Source organism: Eurypyga helias, unplaced genomic scaffold (genome assembly GCF_000690775.1).
Source record: "Eurypyga helias isolate BGI_N326 unplaced genomic scaffold, ASM69077v1 scaffold48744, whole genome shotgun sequence".
NCBI lineage: Eukaryota > Metazoa > Chordata > Aves > Eurypygiformes > Eurypygidae > Eurypyga > Eurypyga helias.
Window position 1 is genome coordinate 1 of NW_010245413.1, and position 18243 is coordinate 18243.

General features: G+C 39.0%; 1 protein-coding gene across 2 annotated transcripts; it reads left to right on the forward strand.

Annotated features, from left to right (window-relative positions):
- Positions 1–1050: 1050 nt before the first annotated feature.
- Positions 1051–17844, forward strand: PRMT7 (protein arginine methyltransferase 7). 2 transcript variants are annotated; one of them, XM_010150037.1, is made up of 17 exons: positions 1051–1189; positions 2016–2052; positions 3416–3565; positions 4028–4136; positions 4469–4581; positions 5787–6028; positions 6192–6369; positions 7466–7593; positions 8343–8484; positions 8976–9059; positions 10295–10342; positions 11517–11606; positions 12273–12434; positions 14816–14890; positions 15632–15792; positions 16944–17040; positions 17619–17844. In XM_010150037.1, exons 1-17 carry the CDS (start codon positions 1095–1097, stop codon positions 17775–17777), a joined length of 2070 nt encoding a protein of 689 aa, XP_010148339.1. In that variant the 5' UTR covers positions 1051–1094; the 3' UTR covers positions 17778–17844. The 2 variants fall into 2 exon arrangements, with proteins under 2 accessions (XP_010148339.1, XP_010148340.1); XM_010150038.1 differs by lacking the exon at positions 3416–3565 and having other exon boundaries at positions 1095–1189.
- Positions 17845–18243: the final 399 nt, after the last annotated feature.

Here is an 18243-nt window from a genome sequence, read left to right on the forward strand (position 1 = left end):
TGGCCGTGGGGGGCGTGTGGCGGGACTGCCGCGCCAGCTCGGGGCCCTAAGGGGACCGTGAGGCCGCTGCGCTGGTTTTGGGTAGCGGTAGAACGTTCTCTTCGTTTCCCGTCGCAGCTCCTTGCTGAGCTGAGGGGAGCTCCGGGCCGAGAATACCCTGCTCGTGGCCGGGCCCGTCCCAAGGCGATGCCCGCCTCAGGCTTTGCTCTGGCCTGGGCCTCTGCACCGGCGTCCCAGCGCGGGGACATTGCGGCCGCTGGTCCCCTCGGTTCTGCAGCTGCCCAGAGTTTGCAGGGCCCTCGTCAGCGGGTGGGGAACCCCTTGGAGAGGGGGATTGGCCCCTCTTAGCCCGACGTGCTTCGCCTCGGGGGGAGGCGTTTTTCCTTGAGGATTTAGAGGGCTGGAGCACCTCTGCTATGATGAAAGGCTGCAAGAATTGGGCTTGTTCAGCCTGGAGAAGAGAAGGCTCTGGGGAGACCTTATAGCACCTTCCAGTGCCTGAAGGGGCTACAAGGAAGCTGGGGGGGACTTTTTGCAAGGGCCTGTAGTGACAGGACAAGGGGTAACGGGTTTAAATTGAAAGTGGGGAGGTTTAGATTGGATGTCAGGAAGAAGCTCTTCCCGGAGAGGGTGGGGAGGCACTGGGACAGGTTGCCCAGAGAAGCTGTGGATGCCCCATCACTGGAAGTGTTCAAGGCCAGGCTGGATGAGGCTTGGAGCAACCTGGTCTAGTGGAAGGTGCCCCTGCCCATGGCAGGGGGGTTGGAACTAGGTGGTCTTTAAGGTCCCTTCCAACCCAAACCATTCTATGATTCTATGATTTACTGGTGTGGTTTGCTTTCTGGGCTGAGTTCTTGAGCAGGGCAGGGTGACAGGTGTGAGCTTAGAACATCCTTGTAGAAAAAGTGCCTGTGCCAAGGCAGGTGTAATGGGGAAAGTGTATTTGTGCATCCAGAGCTGAACTGATGTCTGTTGTTCTCATTGGAAGTTTTGTGGTGTTTTTTTGTTTTTAAAGCCAGTATTTTGAGTATTACACTGAAGCCAAAACAGCAAAACTGCGCATAATACATAAATAACACTGATAGAGGTTGATCATGAAGATCTTTTGTGGAAGACCTAATCCAACCACTGGTTCAATGGAGTGGTTAGAAGAAGATGAGAACTATGACTACCATCAGGAAATCGCAAGGTATGCTGGAAAAAATAGCTTGTTTTTCTACTAAAGCTAGAAAAAAGAGCAGACCCAACTTTTGTTTATGGCAGTTTTTGGGTTTATCTCTATAGAAGTCCAAGGGCATGAGGTGGACAGACTGTAGGATAGTCTGAGTGCTACAGTACCCTATGTTGTACAGGGTAAAACTGTGAACGTCGAATTTTGTAAAGTATTCTCGAAGTAGTTTCCTTCTAAATTTTTTTTAAACATTGTCTGAAGTGTTGGTCTTAATACTGACAGTGACTGAGTTGTGGCAAAATGCATTGGCTAAATTTCTTTTAAATTCCCAGTGCAACAAATAGTTGCCAATTGCCTTTTCCTGTAGTAGCTTTTAAAGAGCTTAATGTAACAGCGAGATAAGTTGGGAAGCTTAGATTTTGGCATATTTTAAGTAGAAGGAATGGGGACCGAAGAAATGTAAATGTTGGTAGCAAATGACAGACCATTAGTGGGCTGTCTTTCATTGCTGTGTATTGCTCTGTATGAACCTCCATCTGTCCCTGCTTTTAGTTCACAGCTGGTCGTCCATAGGTCTGTGTATTGGGTCCATCACTGAAGAGAGAGTATATGCCAGCAGTTAAGTAGTTCATTTATATGCTGATGACCAGATCACTGAAATGACATTATTCCTTAGATTTGTAAAACTGTTCAGATCCTCAAGGAGCATGTTAGTTATCTGCATTTATGGGCCATGGTAACCAGTTGCCTTAGTAAGAGAAAACAAAGGAAGCTATATAAGATCTAGGAGTTTTCTGGTGCTTTCCAGTGTGTAGTATTTTGATTTGATTTTTTTTCATTGTAGGTCACGCTATGCAGATATGCTTCATGATAAAGACAGAGTAAGTATAGAAGCAAACCACTTTTGAATGGTGAGAAAATACTAATTTCTTTTCTCCTGAGTAGCTGTCACTGCATGATTATACAGGTTTCTCTGAAAGATGAAATGGTCAAATTTATACCCTTGAAAATACCAGACCTGATCATAGATCAACAGATGCCTTCTTACATCTGACTCTGGTGTTCTGTTGTTTACTGCAGAACACGGTATTTGCATTCAGTAGCTGGTTGTGCTGTTCTGTGTTTGACATTTTTGACAGAGAGCTCTGATTAGCTGAAATTTTGAAGGCTGGAAATGTGAATGTAGGCTTCTTAGTGTTTATAGAAGCATAAGTAAAGTCTACCTTTTTTATGGTATTTTTAGCTCTTATTTACCGCTTAGAACTGAGACAGAAATTGAGATGCCATATCTACAGGCATGATGGAATCTGGAGTGAACGGTTTAAATGTCCTTTCTGCTCTAGCCATTTAGTCCACTGTTTCATCAATAACCTTTTTAAAGGTTTTTATGATGCCTACACTATGAATCCTGAATTCATATTAAATTGAAACTTGCCAGTGGGATCAGGTATTTAATAGGCCATGTAGGCACAGGAAATAAAACAACTTTGCTGGAATTGTATATCAGAAGCGTTAAATAGAATTGTTTGGAAAGGGATCCAGCAGGCCTTTCAAATTTATAATGCCCAAAGAAAGTGTATTCTTGGAAAGGCTTTATAAATCATTTGGAAAGGAATGTCTTAACAATAGGCTCTTAGGAAGTAAATATAAACACGTATTTCAGTATACATACTGTAGCTGACAGATGACAGCATTTGTTTTTTTCCTGTTGTTAATGCTGGTATGCTTGTAGCCCCACTTGGTGGCACATAACCAAAAGCCATTATTTACACATGTTGCTTCTCACGTATGAATTTTTGCAGTAGATGTAGAGAGGAATCTAAATCCAAGCTACCTTAGCTCTTGTGGAGTCGTAGGCAGTATATTTGAGTGGTGCTGCAGGGGAAAAGTCCTCAGAGCAACAGTAGTATCTCACATGGATCCTCCTATTATTTGCTCCAGAAAATGTATTCCGTTTGTAAATTATGCATGAGCAATAAATAGCTGACTGGTCAGCGACAGTGCAAACATTGTGATGAAAATTGATGTACTTCAAACGGACTGATTCCTCCAAAACCACTTGCTTTTGCTCAAAATGGCTTTGGTGTGACTGTATAGCATGAAGAATGTCTGTAGGCCTTTTGCTAATTATAAACTTACATACTTAATTAGTCAGAGAATGCAATATTTCTGCACAAAAATTGAACGTATAAAGGTATAAAAGTTGCTGATGTGGGTTTTTTCTCTTCTTTTTCTTCTCCACAGAATGTGAAATATTACCAAGGTATTCGTGCTGCAGTGAGCAGAGTAAAAGAAAGAGGTGAGAAAGCAATTGTTCTAGACATAGGGACTGGCACAGGACTCCTGTCTATGATGGCAGCTTCAGCGGGTGCAGATTTCTGCTACGCAGTTGAGGTAAGCAGTCGTTACGGGTTGCACAGGCTCCTGCGTGCGTGTTCATAGCCTCTTTTTAGAGCTTCAGTGCAGTTGTCTGCAGGATAGTGGAGTGGATGCATTTGCCACTTTGTATTGTGGCTTCCGAAGCGCAAGCTTGATGCTTTTATCTGTCAAAACCGCTTAGGTCTTACAAGAATATAGTTGAAAAGGTATAGTATATCTCTCATTTTTGGGACAGTTTCTGTAAATGTACAGATTGAAGTTACTAAGTGAAGTTATATAGTATTCTCTCTTCTCTACTTCTTACCAAAACTCAAGTGTAATATAGAAATCTTTAAGTTTTAGAAAAATGTGAGTATTTTCTAAGCATGTTGCTGATATTTTTTGCAGGACTAAATGTACTTCATTTGGTGTTGGTGTCCTTTCATTTTTGAAATCTAATGTTAGCTTACAGGTCTGTTATATCCTTGCTGCTTACAGGTTTTCAAGCCCATGGCTAATGCTGCTGTGAAGATAGTGGAGAAAAATGGTTTTCGTGACAAGATCAAGGTAATCAACAAGCACTCCACTGAAGTCACAGTTGGCCCAGGTGAGAAGGATAGACTGGGATTAAAAAAATTGGCAAGAACCTCAAAACCATGAAGGAATGTGTTTTGTTCTTATTTTCCATATGCGTTTAATTAAACCAAGGAAATCCTTTACTCTCTAGGAAGTAACACTGGAAACTTACTTCAAAAGGAAGTGTAATAGTATTTCAGTAGTTGTTTGTATTTCATAGTAAACTTCTAAAGGAAAACAGTTTATAGTCTTCAGCAGGTTCCCGTACCGGAATAAATTCTTTTAATTACTTGTGTTTTCTAGCATCTTCTTAAAAGTCTTGCATAAAGTCTTAATATTACAATATTAAATCGTGTCTTTTAGATGGAGATATGCAATGTCGTGCAAACATCCTGGTAACGGAATTATTTGATACAGAGCTGATTGGAGAAGGAGCTTTGCCAACCTATGAGCATGCACACAAATATCTTGTGCAGGTAAGAAAATAGAAACTGATAGTGTGTCACATCCCTAGAGAAATTCTTCTGTCGTCTTTGGAGTAGGATAGAGATTATATTTGATTTAGGTTTCTGTATCCTTTGTAAATACACCATCAGCTGTGCTAATGTCTTATGCATTGAATAATTTGCTAGAGTCATTCCTAGAATAAAGCTATTGCAGTTCATATCATAAATCACAGGCTCAGAAATTACACTTCATTGCTCTATGTTAAAACCAATAACTTGCTGGTTAACAAATGTCTTTCAGAAAGGTATCCATTTCTGATTTAGATATTTCCTTAGTTGTTTGTTCCAAGATGTTTAAAAAATTAGATTATCCTAAATTTGATGAGCTTTGTCTCCCAGACCTTGATTGGTTTGGGGTGTTTTGGAGTTTGGTTGTTTTCTATTTTTTCCCTAAGGAGTTCTTGCTACTCTGTATGCTTTTTGCTTGTGGAAATACTTTAAGTACTGTAATCAAATTAATACTAATTTTTTGGTCGTATGATCTGTAGGCATTATTTTACGTCTTTCCTTTTTACCCTATTTTTTCCTTTAATTAAAATGTGGATGGTAAAGCTTTATATAGGTTTCTAGGTTTCATTTTGCCAGTTTGACATATAAAGACAATAGCAGTCCATAATTTTTTACGGTTTTCTATTTATAACGAAATAGTAATTTTGTAAAAGTAATTTTTGGACTTCACAGTTAGCTCTTAGTTTATAGCAGTTTGGTGGTTTGTTTTTTTTTTAGAACAACTTGCACACTTTCTACTCTTTAAACATGGATACAAAGCTGTCATTGCATAAATATTTGATCCATTATTTTTCTTACTCACTGCAGTCACAAACTGGTGTAATGTTGATAGCTAAGTAGTTACCTGCCTTGAGTAGCTCAAAATAGACCTCATTTCAGAAGGAGAATGGAACTGCAAGTTTAACAGAGGCTAGTAAACTGATGATGCATGGTTAATAATGTAACCTGGCCTTGCTGAACCACACACTGTACAGGATAGTCACAGAGACAAAGCGATCTGATATTACAGAATTCTCTGAAATAATGTGTGTTTAAGATTTCAAAGCTCCCAGTGCAGTCCAACTTTTCTTTAAATTGGTTCAGATTTCAATTGCTGTAGTTCTCGTGCATGTTAGTCAGTCAAACTAACTTGTTGAATGTGTTTACCCTTTGTTTTGAACACTCAGGCAGGATGTGAGGCAGTACCTCACAGGGCAACAGTGTATGTCCAATTAGTGGAATCCAAACGAATGTGGTCCTGGAACAAACTGTTTCCTGTTCATGTCAAAGCAGAAGATGGTGAAAAAATTATTGTCTCCCCTTCAGAAATGGAGAACTGTCCAGGTGTTCCTTCTGTTTGTGATATCCAGCTGAACCAGATGCCCTCAAGTGACTTCACTGTCCTTAGTGATGTGGTGACAATGTTCAGGTAAGGTAGGCATTGGTTTCTTCAAAACAAAATTTCAAAATTGTTTCTTCAAAACAAAATGTTACGCCTTTTGTGTAAGTTGTGTATTCAGCTTAGGAAGCTAGTGAGAATTTCTGAAGAATGCTGAGCTATTTCTTTTTACAGTTTTTGTTCTTCTCTGCAGTGTGGATTTCAGTAAGCCAGTAAGGAGTGCTTCTACCTCCTATAGCGTGCAGCTGGAGCCTGTAAAATCTGGCAAGGCACAAATTGTACTTTCCTGGTGGGATATTGATATGGACCCCTCTGGGATGATAAATTGCACAATGGCTCCATACTGGGTAAAATCCACTCCTGCTTTCCAGGTAAAATACTGACCCTTCAGATGCCTCTCAGTAATTATGTTGAGTAAAAGCCATGCTGGGTGTTTGAAGCAGCCGTCCTTTGAACTGTGTAGGAACTCTGCTAATGATTTGTCTATTGGAAGATGCTAAATAAGCAAATCATAGAAATGTTAACTTAAAATGGGTACATACCATGGTTTTCTTTAATGTAAAACTTAAATGTAAGCTTTAATGTAAAGCTTAGAAATTGAAGCTGTCTTCTAGATAGTTTTATTTCATTTATTTTCAAGAAATAAAGATTTCCACATGTTTCAGCTTAACTAGTCTCTCTCCATGGTTAAAATATTAGTCTGTGGTTTACTTCCATGTAGTTCTGTTAAATTTCCAAATAAGTGTTAAGTTTATGGTAATATATTCATATTCCCATAAAAAGGCTGGTGTGGGAAAATGCTAGGTTGACAGTGGATAATTAGAGGAACAGGAGATCACTATTAAATCAGATTCCTGTAGTTTTGTATTAATCTATTTACTAGTAGGGTGAACCTAAGTCAAAAGGAAGCTACAAAATGATTGTTTGCACTTACCGTGTTTGAGAATCAAATTTGAAACATTCAGGGCATTCCATTAGCTCAGAATGCCCGATCAGCTTGGCATATTTGCAGTGCAGGAAATAGCTTTTTGAAACACAAAATAGTTGTGCCGTCGTATCGGGGTGACACTAAGTGACCTTGTTCGATGCATGAAGCTCAAACCACTGGTCACTGTCAGCAGCTCAATACAGGTTTCTAACACAAGTGAACTGTAGAGGTGAAACAGCATTGACAAATGCAAAGTGTATTTTGGATTTGCTTTTCATTTGATTAAAATACAAGCTTAGCTAGTCAGCAAGGCAGTGATCTCAGGCTTATTCTGTTGTAAGAAATCGTTATAAAATACGTTTATTCAGTATACAGTATTAGTCTTCATTCAGCCTCGCTAGCATGAGCAAGGTTCTTTCAACTAGTTGTACATCAGTGCTTCAAAGTTCTGCCTGTTCTTACTGATTTCCTGCTGTGTTTGCTTTCCATTTGCTATCTATGAGTTGATTGCTAAGGTTGTGTTTATCAACCCTTTTCAGTGGAGGGATCACTGGATGCAGTGTATATATTTTCTTCCAAATGAGGAGCCAGTTCTCCAGGGTGAGAAGGTGTGCCTGACTGCCTGTCGCGATGAGTACTCTGTGTGGTATAAGCTGCAGAAAGCCAGGTAACAATATGTCTGTGTGGAATAGGGTGGAATTTTACTCCAAGCTCGAGTATTTGCTGCTCTTAGAGGAGCTGTTTTGTAGAAGAGCAAGATAAGAACCTGGCGACTAGAAAATTATTAAACACTACTTCATGGACAATGCACAGGTGAAAAAACCCCACACTGCATAAAAATACAGCTGAGCTTTGGACTGCAATCTCTTGCTTTCTGCCTGGTGGCGTTTTGTGACAGAGAAACAAAAACCACTCATGGTTGGTTCCTGGAAATCCTAAAATATAGCTCAGCTGAGCTGGCATACAGCTAAAGGAGTGAAATGATTGCCATTCTGGTTCCATTTCTGTTTTCCTAGTCAGCACTGCCTTTTGCTCAGATTAAAAGGAGCTTAATCATGTTGGTTGTAGTGATAATATCAGCTAACATTATAAAAAATCAATGCCAGCTTTAAAAGGTAATGTCTGATTTTTATGTGTCTTCTTTACTTGGGAATCCAAATAAGTCACTTTTTCTTTGTAAAAGATCAAAGCCTAAAATCTAACCATCACACAGTGGGAAAGTTGCGGGGGGTGGGGTCCTGGATTTTTTTTCTCTTGAAAAAGGTGAAAATTGGCACTTATTCTTCATTTGGAAATGCAAAGCTACAACAGTGTTCCTGGAGAACTAGCAAATTTGAACTAGCTAAAATGCATAAATGTGCCCGTTTGTGAAAACATGTTACTGATGTTAATAGTTCATTCAAATTTTTTTTCCAGAGGAGGAGAGGAGAATAAAGTAGATGTTCGTGTTGAGAGTCCTGTTTGTAGATGTCAAGCTCATCTTCTTTGGAACAGACCACGCTTTGGGGAATTAAATGATCAGAACCGAACACAACAATACATCAAGTCTTTGATGAAAGTGAGTAGCATGTTGTCTGTAGGTTTTTTGACTTCTGTAATAGATGTGAGTATTGTTTCATTTGCAGTAATTATGGAATTTGTTTCTCCCTTGCTAAAGGCCTTTGCTCACAAAGCAGACTTATTTACATCAGCAGTTGTAAGCTCCATTTTTTCATGAAAACTTCGATGTTACTTTGTTGACATTGTAAGCAGTCGTTTTGCATTGGAATTTGTAGCAGCTCTGTGTATTTGCTAGAAGGAGCATTGGTAGCTGAGCGAAGACATCCAGTACATTTGTGTGCAAACTTTTTCTGACCTAGAACAAGGGAATTATGTGACTGTTTCTTATACTAATCTGCTCTGCTTGAAATGGTTATATTAAAAATTGTATCTCCTAGGCCTTATTTGATATGGAAGTGTATAAAGTCGGAAAAACCACCACCAAAATGTCTAGAATTTGAAAACTTTTTCCTCTGGTATAGGAATAACAATGAGTTTTATTTTCTGTAGGTTCTGAAAACAGATAGTGTTTGCCTTTGTATCAGTGATGGCAGTCTGCTGCCTGTGCTGGCTCATTATCTTGGGGCAAAGCAGGTACAGTACTTCCTCTTTCTCTAATCTTTGCATTTTAGTTTGGTATTTTTAGTTCTCTCATAGATTTCAGCATTTCCAGCCCATTATTTAATTGTTTCCAGTGCTTCTTCAGTGACAAGTGAGAAAGAAGCTCCCATTGTGTTGAAGTGGAGGTTAAATTCAGCTCTGATCAAGCTGAAGCCTAGGGAGATAACAGTTACCAGTTTTGATGTCTACCAGTGTGTAGCCATGAATGAAAATGGTGTTCCTCATTCCCCACCGATTCCTGTTTGCCATCTTTTATCTTGGAAATACTATCTTTTTTTTTTTTTCCCCTCACCTAAATGTCTAGCAATTTTTTTTTCATCTTTTATGTTTGCATTTCCATAACCACATTTGTTACCTAGTCTGAAGTGGAAGGTCTGTAACAGCAAGATAGGAAGCAGTAAGAATACTGAGTCTGTGTGTAAATGAGAGCTGCCTGGCTGTCTCATTTAAGTGTGTGCCTTTCTTGATGTTCTCTCCCGTGAGGCTCTTCAAACTAAAAACCTATCATAGTTGGACTGAATATCTGGGAATGTGTAACGTAATAGAATCCTGAGGAAGATGCAGGGCAATTTGTAGAAATAAACAAACATGCTGACTTAAAGCAGTGATCCATGGCCCCTGGTTTTTTGTCTTTAGTAGTGGCTAGTCACAGATGACTACCGAGGAGAGAGGAAGTGAACAGGGCAAACAGAGATTTCCATAATATTTTCCTGTATCAACATATTGCCTAATTATTCACCAGTTTTGAATAAAACCTATTTATTTTTCCTTACTTCAGAAGGCTGGTGTGCTGCATGGCACATCTGAGCTCTTTCCAGCTGATGATGTTAAAACAGTGCTTACAAGGGGTAAGCACTACTGGAGGTTGATTCAGCACACTGGCAACATGCTTGCATCTGTTCAGGAGTAAATATATGTCTAGAGCAAATGTTAATACGCTGTGTGCATCTTAAAAATGGAAAAACAAATATTTGCATTCTGTCTGGGTTTTTTTTTCTTGTATGGCTGAGAAAACAGCATTATTTAGCCTGTGGTTATTGGGGGTGTTTTTGTTGTTAACAAGGTACATGACAGTGGGCTGTGAATAGATGCATGGTTCTTGGGAACGGTGCTCACTAGGGCATAAAAATTGTTTCTTCATTGTTCATTTACATATTATTTCAGTTAGCAGTTATAAAGCTTGTTTGACTGTTGTGTGTTTTCTTTAGGTGTTTACATTAGAAAACTCTGCTGTGTCCTGTTCTGTCATGGAAAAAGTGAGCATTCAGTTTTCCATTAAAGCAGTAAATGAACTCCTGGCATTTCTAAGGCCAGAGCTGATGCCTTTGATGATCTTTGTATCAATTGCATGGAGGTTAAATCAGTTGAATGAATATATTTGTTCATACAGTTTGTCAAGACACTGGAAGGTGTAATGTGTTTGGGGGTTGGAGTCCTTACTTTTCCTGGTATTTGTACAGAGCTTTATGGAAATGCTTGGAGGAGTACATCCCGGAGATAGATTCAATCTCCTGCTTTATCCACAAACTGAACAGGCCCTAGGGAAGTTGATCTGAACAGAGGGCGTTATGGTTGCCAGTGCTTGATCTCTCCTTGCAGATGCCTGTTGGCTTGTCTGCTTGAGCTGCTGCTCTGCTGCCCTCACTGCATAAAACCCAAACTATTTGTTTCCGAATGTGAGAGCATCCCATAGCCTGCATCAGCATTACCTGGAAAGTGGCATCTAGCAGTTCTGTCTTCCAGCTGAGTCAAGTTGGGAATGCTTGCTCTGCCCTTTGGCTCTTAGGAGACTGTGGGCAGTGAGTGTTACCTGCAAGCACTGTTTCAACTGCTTCCTCGGGGTAGGGCACAGAAGGCCCTGCCAGTGGAGTTCAGGCTGTTCAGGAGAGGCAGCTAATGCTTGTGGAGTGACTAGAAGCAGCTTCCCGAAGTCCTCGTTCGGCTGTGTCTGGTTTAGCTGGCACTATGTATTTGAAAGAGATCTATCTCAGCCTGTGCCTTCGGAATACAAAACCATGGAATGGTAAGCAAATTAGGAGGCAAAACTTGGTGTCAAACAGAAGCCAAATATGCAGTGTATTCATAGTTGAAGTAATTTTTACCTTTCTGGGCTGTCCTTCATGTATGCTTCAAAGTACGAGAGAATGAAGGTGAGGCAGCTTTTGTGTTACCTGCCTTTTTACATACTTAGTGGAAGCAATATGTAGGGCCTGTCCTTGAGTTCGCTAGGTGTGACATGCTGGCTCTGAGTGCATGCATCCTTCAAGAATAGACTTGTATCATTCTGACGAGTTATGGTAAACAGGGGTTTTTAAAATTTTTTTTGCTATTGGTTTCTTTTTTGTTTATTTTTAATATTATTATTTTGGAATTGGTTTGAGTCTCAACAGCAGCTTCTGATAAAGGCAGCTTTTTTTTTGTTTTGTTTAGATTTTTAAAGCAAATCATCTTGAAGATAAAATCAAGATAATAGAAGCACGTCCTGAGCTGCTGACACCTTCTCATTTGGAGGATAAAAAGGTATGTTATGGTTGTCCAATACTGAATTTCAGGGAGGTGGTGAAGATCAGAAGGTGAAAATTAATGTGGCTTTCCTACTGTGCTGCTATGACCACAATGAGTCCTGTTACATCCTACTTCATATAAAGTGTAATGAGTAGATGGTTCAGAGTTTCAGAGTTTGTCCCATTAAAACCAAAAGAGACTAAATACTGTGGGAGGGTTTTTGCTTTGTTTTTGAAAGGGTATGACTTTTCCTCACTGCATAATCTACACCAGTTGTTAAGGCAATTAAACAGGTTTAACTGCATATGTGCTACTAGGCTGTAGCTCTTCTTTCTCAAGGCACTCAGAAGATTGCGGTCTATTTGTAAGTACTAACATCCTTAAATTAAAAAATTCAAAATTCTATGACTCATTACAAAGCCTTCCAACCTAAAGCTGCAATATTTTCTCACAAATTTTGTAGCAGGAAAATTCATTTTTAAATGTGCTAACTCAAACCATGACTGTCTGTTGTGCAGTATATGCAGTATGCAGTAATTGAATCTTCATGAAGCAGTAGAAGTTGTTATCTAGATGACTTCGCTTGCTGTACTGCGTTGTCAGCTACTGAAGATATAAACAGCCTGTGTTGTTATTGAGTTCTTATAATAAAGCTTTTTGTCTCTTCCTTTCTTTGTCAAGATTTCTGTTCTTGTTGGAGAGCCGTTTTTTACTACAAGTTTGTTGCCGTGGCATAACCTGTATTTCTGGTATGCGCGGACAGCTGTGACCAGTCACCTTACCAACGATGTCACTGTCTTACCTCAGTCTGCTTCTTTGCACATGATGATTGTGGAGTTTCAGGTGAGATTGTTTGGAACTATCCATTTGACTTTTACAAATCCATTTAACATTGAGTACTCTTCCAGGATTTTTTTTTAACAAGTCTATCTCATCTGAATACTGTCCACTTCGATATGTTTCACACTTAGCAACCGAGAAGAGAATATTTGACATGTTGAAGATGAGTTTTGCTATTTTAGCCATGTCTTGTCAGAAAATTAACTCAAGTTATTTTACTGTTTTAAATGAAAGGGCTGAATGTTTTAAAATATTTCTTTATATTGGAGAGGGACTGCTGAAGCATGTGAGAGTTGTGGTTATTTATAAGATTACATATCCTGCAAAATGCTAGTTTTTAAAATGATGCTTTATAAGACTGTAGCCAGGATTCATAATTGCATGTTCCTTTTTTTTTTTTAACCACTTGAGGCTGTGCACTGTTCTGAATTTGAGCACAGTCGGGGTCATGTCTTAAAAATACTTCGGAAAGTTGTCTTCAGATAGTGTACAAAGGTATAAAACTTTTTGATGTTATTAAGGACTTTTTCAGTAAAGATTGTGAAGAGTTTACCTACAATGACAATGAAAATTAAATAAGTACTTTGATAATTAACATGCAAAGTTTTTGCCCAGTAACTTAAGTAAGGGGAGTCTTTAGTCTGAAATTGTGTAACTAAAATACACATATCTATATATTAAGGAAAAAGTCTATAATCTAGTGAATTTTCACATAAACATGACCTTCAGTTTATCTGTTAAAAATGCCAGGACTTTTGTCTCTCTTTTCTTCCCTCTGTCCGGTTCTCCAGCTGTCTAGTTTTGTGTCTGAGCGTCCTTCCCAACTGCAGTGTCCTTATTTGAATGCTCTTTCACCTTGTTCTCTTCCTTTTGCCTTGGATTTGTGCATGTGAAAATATGTGTGTTCTTTTTCCCCCTGGGACTCATCAGCTACACTGCATGCTTTTACATACCTCTCAGTTTTCTGAAAAAACGTAGATAATTTAAATACATACGTGCGTAAATAATGTAAATCTGAATTGTCTAATAGGAAACAGATGTTTAAGACTAATCAACAGTAATCAGATTGAAATAAGCAGCTAATTTTAATTCCATGCTCTCTCATCTAGTGGATTTACTTCCCTTGAACTCAAAGCATTTTGTAAGGAAATAAAAATTATTGTCTTCATATTCTGGATGAGAAAACTATCATGCAGAATGATGATGTAAGAGTATTCAGCATTCTAGCAGCAGAATGTAAAGTAACATTCATGTCACCATTACAGTTTGATGTACAGGCTTGTGTATCAGAGAGATTCCACGTAGCTATTTTGGTAAAATATTTAACTTGTGTTTTGTTACATTAAGCTATTCTGAAAGCTATTGCTTTAATTTTAATTTTACCTTTTCCACTTCATTCAGTGATTAATCTAGACTCAAAGACTAGAGTTTTAAAAAATAACATCTGCATTTGCCAGTCCTTGGTTAGACAGAAGGAACAGGCATAGTGTTGTAAGGTATTCTGCAGGCCGTTCTGTTTTGTCAGGATAATGGTGTGGCATTGCAGTTAAGCAATTGGCTGGATCCAGGAGAAGAAACTGTCAGATCAGATAGGTAGCATCCTGCTCCCTAAATGCAATTATGGACTAAACAAGTTTATAACGGAAGTAATTTCATCAAATTCTATCAGGTATGGCATTCAGAGATTCTTTAAAGTCACTCTAATTCATGCTGTATTCAAGCATAAATTGTGACAGCATTTATTTAAGTTTATAGTAGTCCTGCCATCTTGGGAAGCAGGAACATTTGAGATTGCCAAGTGCGACCATGAACAGGTAATAAAATATATACATCGACAGCTGGTGAATGCTCTTGTTTTGCTGAGAGACCATTAATGCAGTCTGAGCAGGGGCAAAAGTTGGACGGAATCATTGTCTGTCCAGTGGATCGCTGATGTTGGTGAGAGGCACAGTATGAAGTGCCCAAAATGATTTTACTGGTCTTTGGAGTGCTAAAGGGAGGTGTGCGAGTCCCGTAGGCTGTAAGGTGTGTGATTCACCTGTGAGCGCTTACCTGTGCTGGGTGGTGGAAATGAGGGGGCTGTAAGGGTTTCGTCTTGGCAAATCTGTACCTGCTCTAAACTATAGCAATGGTAGGAAACGTGGCGTATTCTTTAGAGGAGTTGAAAACTGAACACAGCGGATAAAGAATCAACTGACTTGCAAAACATTTTCCCAGGCTACACTATCTTCTGATTCTTGCAGTAGTTCTAATGGTTTAGGAACATGTAGATAGTAAAGAGTCTTATCTTACTTGTTATCCATGTCTAATCTACAGCTAAAATTATTTTAAGTTGTCCTATTTGCTTTAATAAATCTAAACAAAATCCTGTTTTCTTGTTTTAGGACTTATGGAGAATCCGGAGTCCATGTGGCGTCTGCGAAGGTTTTGATGTCCAGACTATGGATGATATGATTAAAGTAAGAAGACTGGATACAGTTTCAGCACAAGTCTCAGCAAAACAGAGCTGAAATCACCTCGTCTTGTCTTTAGCGACTGTTGAAAAACGTCTGTGTTAAGCACAACGCTGCTGTTTTAGTTTTTCGTAAATATGGTGGCTGGCAAAACAGTAACTTCTGTGGCGTGGGTTTTGGTGTTGTATGCTTCTTCTCATTTGCCAGGCTCTGCAGTGCTTGGCACTGTTTTGAAAATAATTCTGTTCATTCAGAAAGAAAAATACTGTTCCCAAAATTTTGTTCTGAGCTTGAAATCAAATCACCTGGGAGTTGTCCATAGCTGAATCCTGCTACCGTTACTTCCCTTGCAGGTACTTTTGAAAAAGGCTTTTTGACTTCTGAGAAATAGTGAAGAGTGAGATTTATCTGTGTCAGTGCCTAAAGCTGCATTGTAGATATACACATTTGAGTTAGGCACTGTAGAGGAGTACAGGCAGCTCTAGAGTTCATCTCAAGGGAGCAGAAGAGTTGAGTGCATTGTATTCTGGAAGCAACTCTTTGTGTTTGACTGCTGAGGACCAGAGTCATAGGCAGTCTGTTCAGGCATGTAGTACATACTGTCCTTTCTGGCTAAGAAATGCAGTCCTGTCCTCTTGCCGCTTTATTGCTTAAATACTCTGGGTTCAGGACACATAATTAAGTTGAAAACAAGGACTGTTTGCCTTTGGATCGTTTTCAGATAGTTTTATTACTTTCTTTCTTCAGAATTCTCTGAATTTTAGGGAATCCAAGGAAGCAGAACCTCACCCTCTGTGGGAATATCCTTGCAAGTCACTCTCTGACCCCCTGGAAGTTTTGACATTTGACTTCAGAAAGACTGTACCACAACACTGTCTCAGCACAGAGGGTTCTGTGAATCTTCTGCGGTGAGTTTTCTCATTGCAATAGATGTTCTTGTCATAATCCAAATTTTTACCTCATACTCAAGCTCTTTGTGTTTATGTATACATAATGCGTATACATACATATAAAATATATAATGTATAGTTAACTGGTGAGAACATATTTGACAGTTTTTAAAAAAGCGACCTGAAGTCATGGAAGTGACTCTGACACAAATTTCCATGGCTATTCTCAGTAGGCTATAACAGCAAGGGTAATTTCTTAGATAATAAATTACCCTTGCTGTTACCTTTGCCTCTATTTCAAAAATAACATTTTTTCTAGGTATTACTGTGATTTAAACAGATTAATTTAGGGAAAATAAACCATTTGCTAAATGTTTTTAATCTTTCTTTGTTCCCTGTTGCTCAGTTACTGCTGAAAAAGCTCCTGTTTAGGTTTCAAAATTATTCTGTTTAATAGGTTTAAAGTGAACACTATCCTTCCTTTTAACCCTAATTCTGACAATTTTGATATTTGTTGCATGTCTTCTGAGATATTTTTCATTATAATCTAACTGCAGATTGTACTTAATTCTGTTCCAACTTGAAATGCTGTTAGGAATTTAAAAAAACAGGGGAAAATTATTTTTAACTATCGGGAGCTCATGTAGCTCAGACACTGCTGTAATTGTGTTTCTCTTTGTGAAACAAAATCCCAGATTTCACAAAACCCCGAACCATCTGTGTGGGGTCTCTGTGCCTTGGCACCAGCTGTATTTCACTAGCATGGCCTCTGCTCCTTGTGGAGCAGACACCGGAAGTGAGAGGGGATATGTGGTAAATATTTTCCTGAAATTCATAAACAATAGAAGCTGGGGTCTGAAGGAAGTACTCCCCAAATATGCTGAGTAATATGCCATGTCATGGGGTGCCTGTTAAAATGGCTGTGGTTCTGAGCAGATTTAGTTAGGATACAATTCTCCTTTTCCCTGCCTTTTTTAGATTCCATATCTGCAGATACTTTAAAAGTTGCTACCCATTTGCCAAATCATTCAGCTGTGCAACCTTTTCTCAAGGAAACGAGATACTGATGCTTTCGCAGCACTCACCTAAACTATGTGAGGAATGGGTGAAGTATTTAAGCTGTCAGTATCGTGTGAAATAACAGGTTTTGTTCCTCCACCTCTCCCCAGGAAAGGGAAGAGCCATGGAGCAGTTCTGTGGATGGAATATCATCTTGCTGCTGATATCTCCGTTAGTACAGGACTGATGCAAATTACAAATGAAAAGGTATTTCTTTAATATAATTTATTAGGTCACAGTCTGTAGGATTACAGTGCTGAGAAGTGGGTCTCTGTTGGCCATGCTTGGTTTATGTAGTGCTCCTCTTTGCTACACTGTTCGAATACGATGTAGACAGAACTAGTATAACTATCTGCTCATATTTTTGAGGGGAGCAGATGTACCTGAAAATGGGAGAGTCTGAATGGGATCCAAATGTTCCCATAGTTTTGAACCACATTCAGAACTTAAATGTGGTGCTAGCTCAAAGTGGAGTTTATTCATACAAATCCCATTTCTCAGTTTAACAAAAGCAAATTTTTTGAGGAGAAGGAGTATTTTTGGTATTCTGTCTAAATATTTTTTGACCAAATCTATTTTTTCCGCTCTGACTTCACTGTGCAGTGTGGCATATAGTATTTCATGTTAAGCATTCCTGTCATGGAATGGATGGCAGTGGAAGTGGTAACTGTCTGACCATTGTATGCTGAACTGGGAACAAGAACTCTTGTGCTCTTACTGCATTATTACTGTCCCGTAACAATATCAGAGTTGTGACTGCTTTCACTTTTGACTGTCTCCTGCAGGGAAACTGTGAATGGAATCCCCACTGCAAGCAAGCTGTCTATTTCTTCAGTTCTGTCATCGAATCAGAAGCTCTGTCAGACCTTCCTAGTGCTGTCACGTATGCTATGAATTTCGACACAAAGACAGGAGAGATTGCCATGGATTTTAAACTATTGTAAAATCTTTCCTTCTATTCATGTTCCTAAATTATAATAAACTTACATAGTGGGTTTTTTTTTTATGGCAGAGAGTTTTTTTAATTGTTCTCAGAGAGCAAACTAACTGTTCTGAAATATACTTTAAACCTTTTCGGTTTTGTTTTCGAAGTATATGGTTGGGTTGGGAGAGAGGAATCTTTTCCTAAGGATAGGTTCTCCTGACAGGGTTTATTACACATATGTGTATATATATGTCCATCATCTGCTTCAGTGTGACACTCTGGTATTTTGGGGGTTTGGATAATTATGGGGCTGCAAAAGCAGTTATTGCTTGCCACATCAGTGGGTGGAGACACTAAACCTTACACCAGCAGTAGATAAAAGTGGGTTGAACTCACCTATTTCTAGTTTTTGCCTTGTTACTGTAAACTGGGAAATACTCTTCAGAGTGCACAAAAAGTCAAGCCACATATCATCAATATAGCAA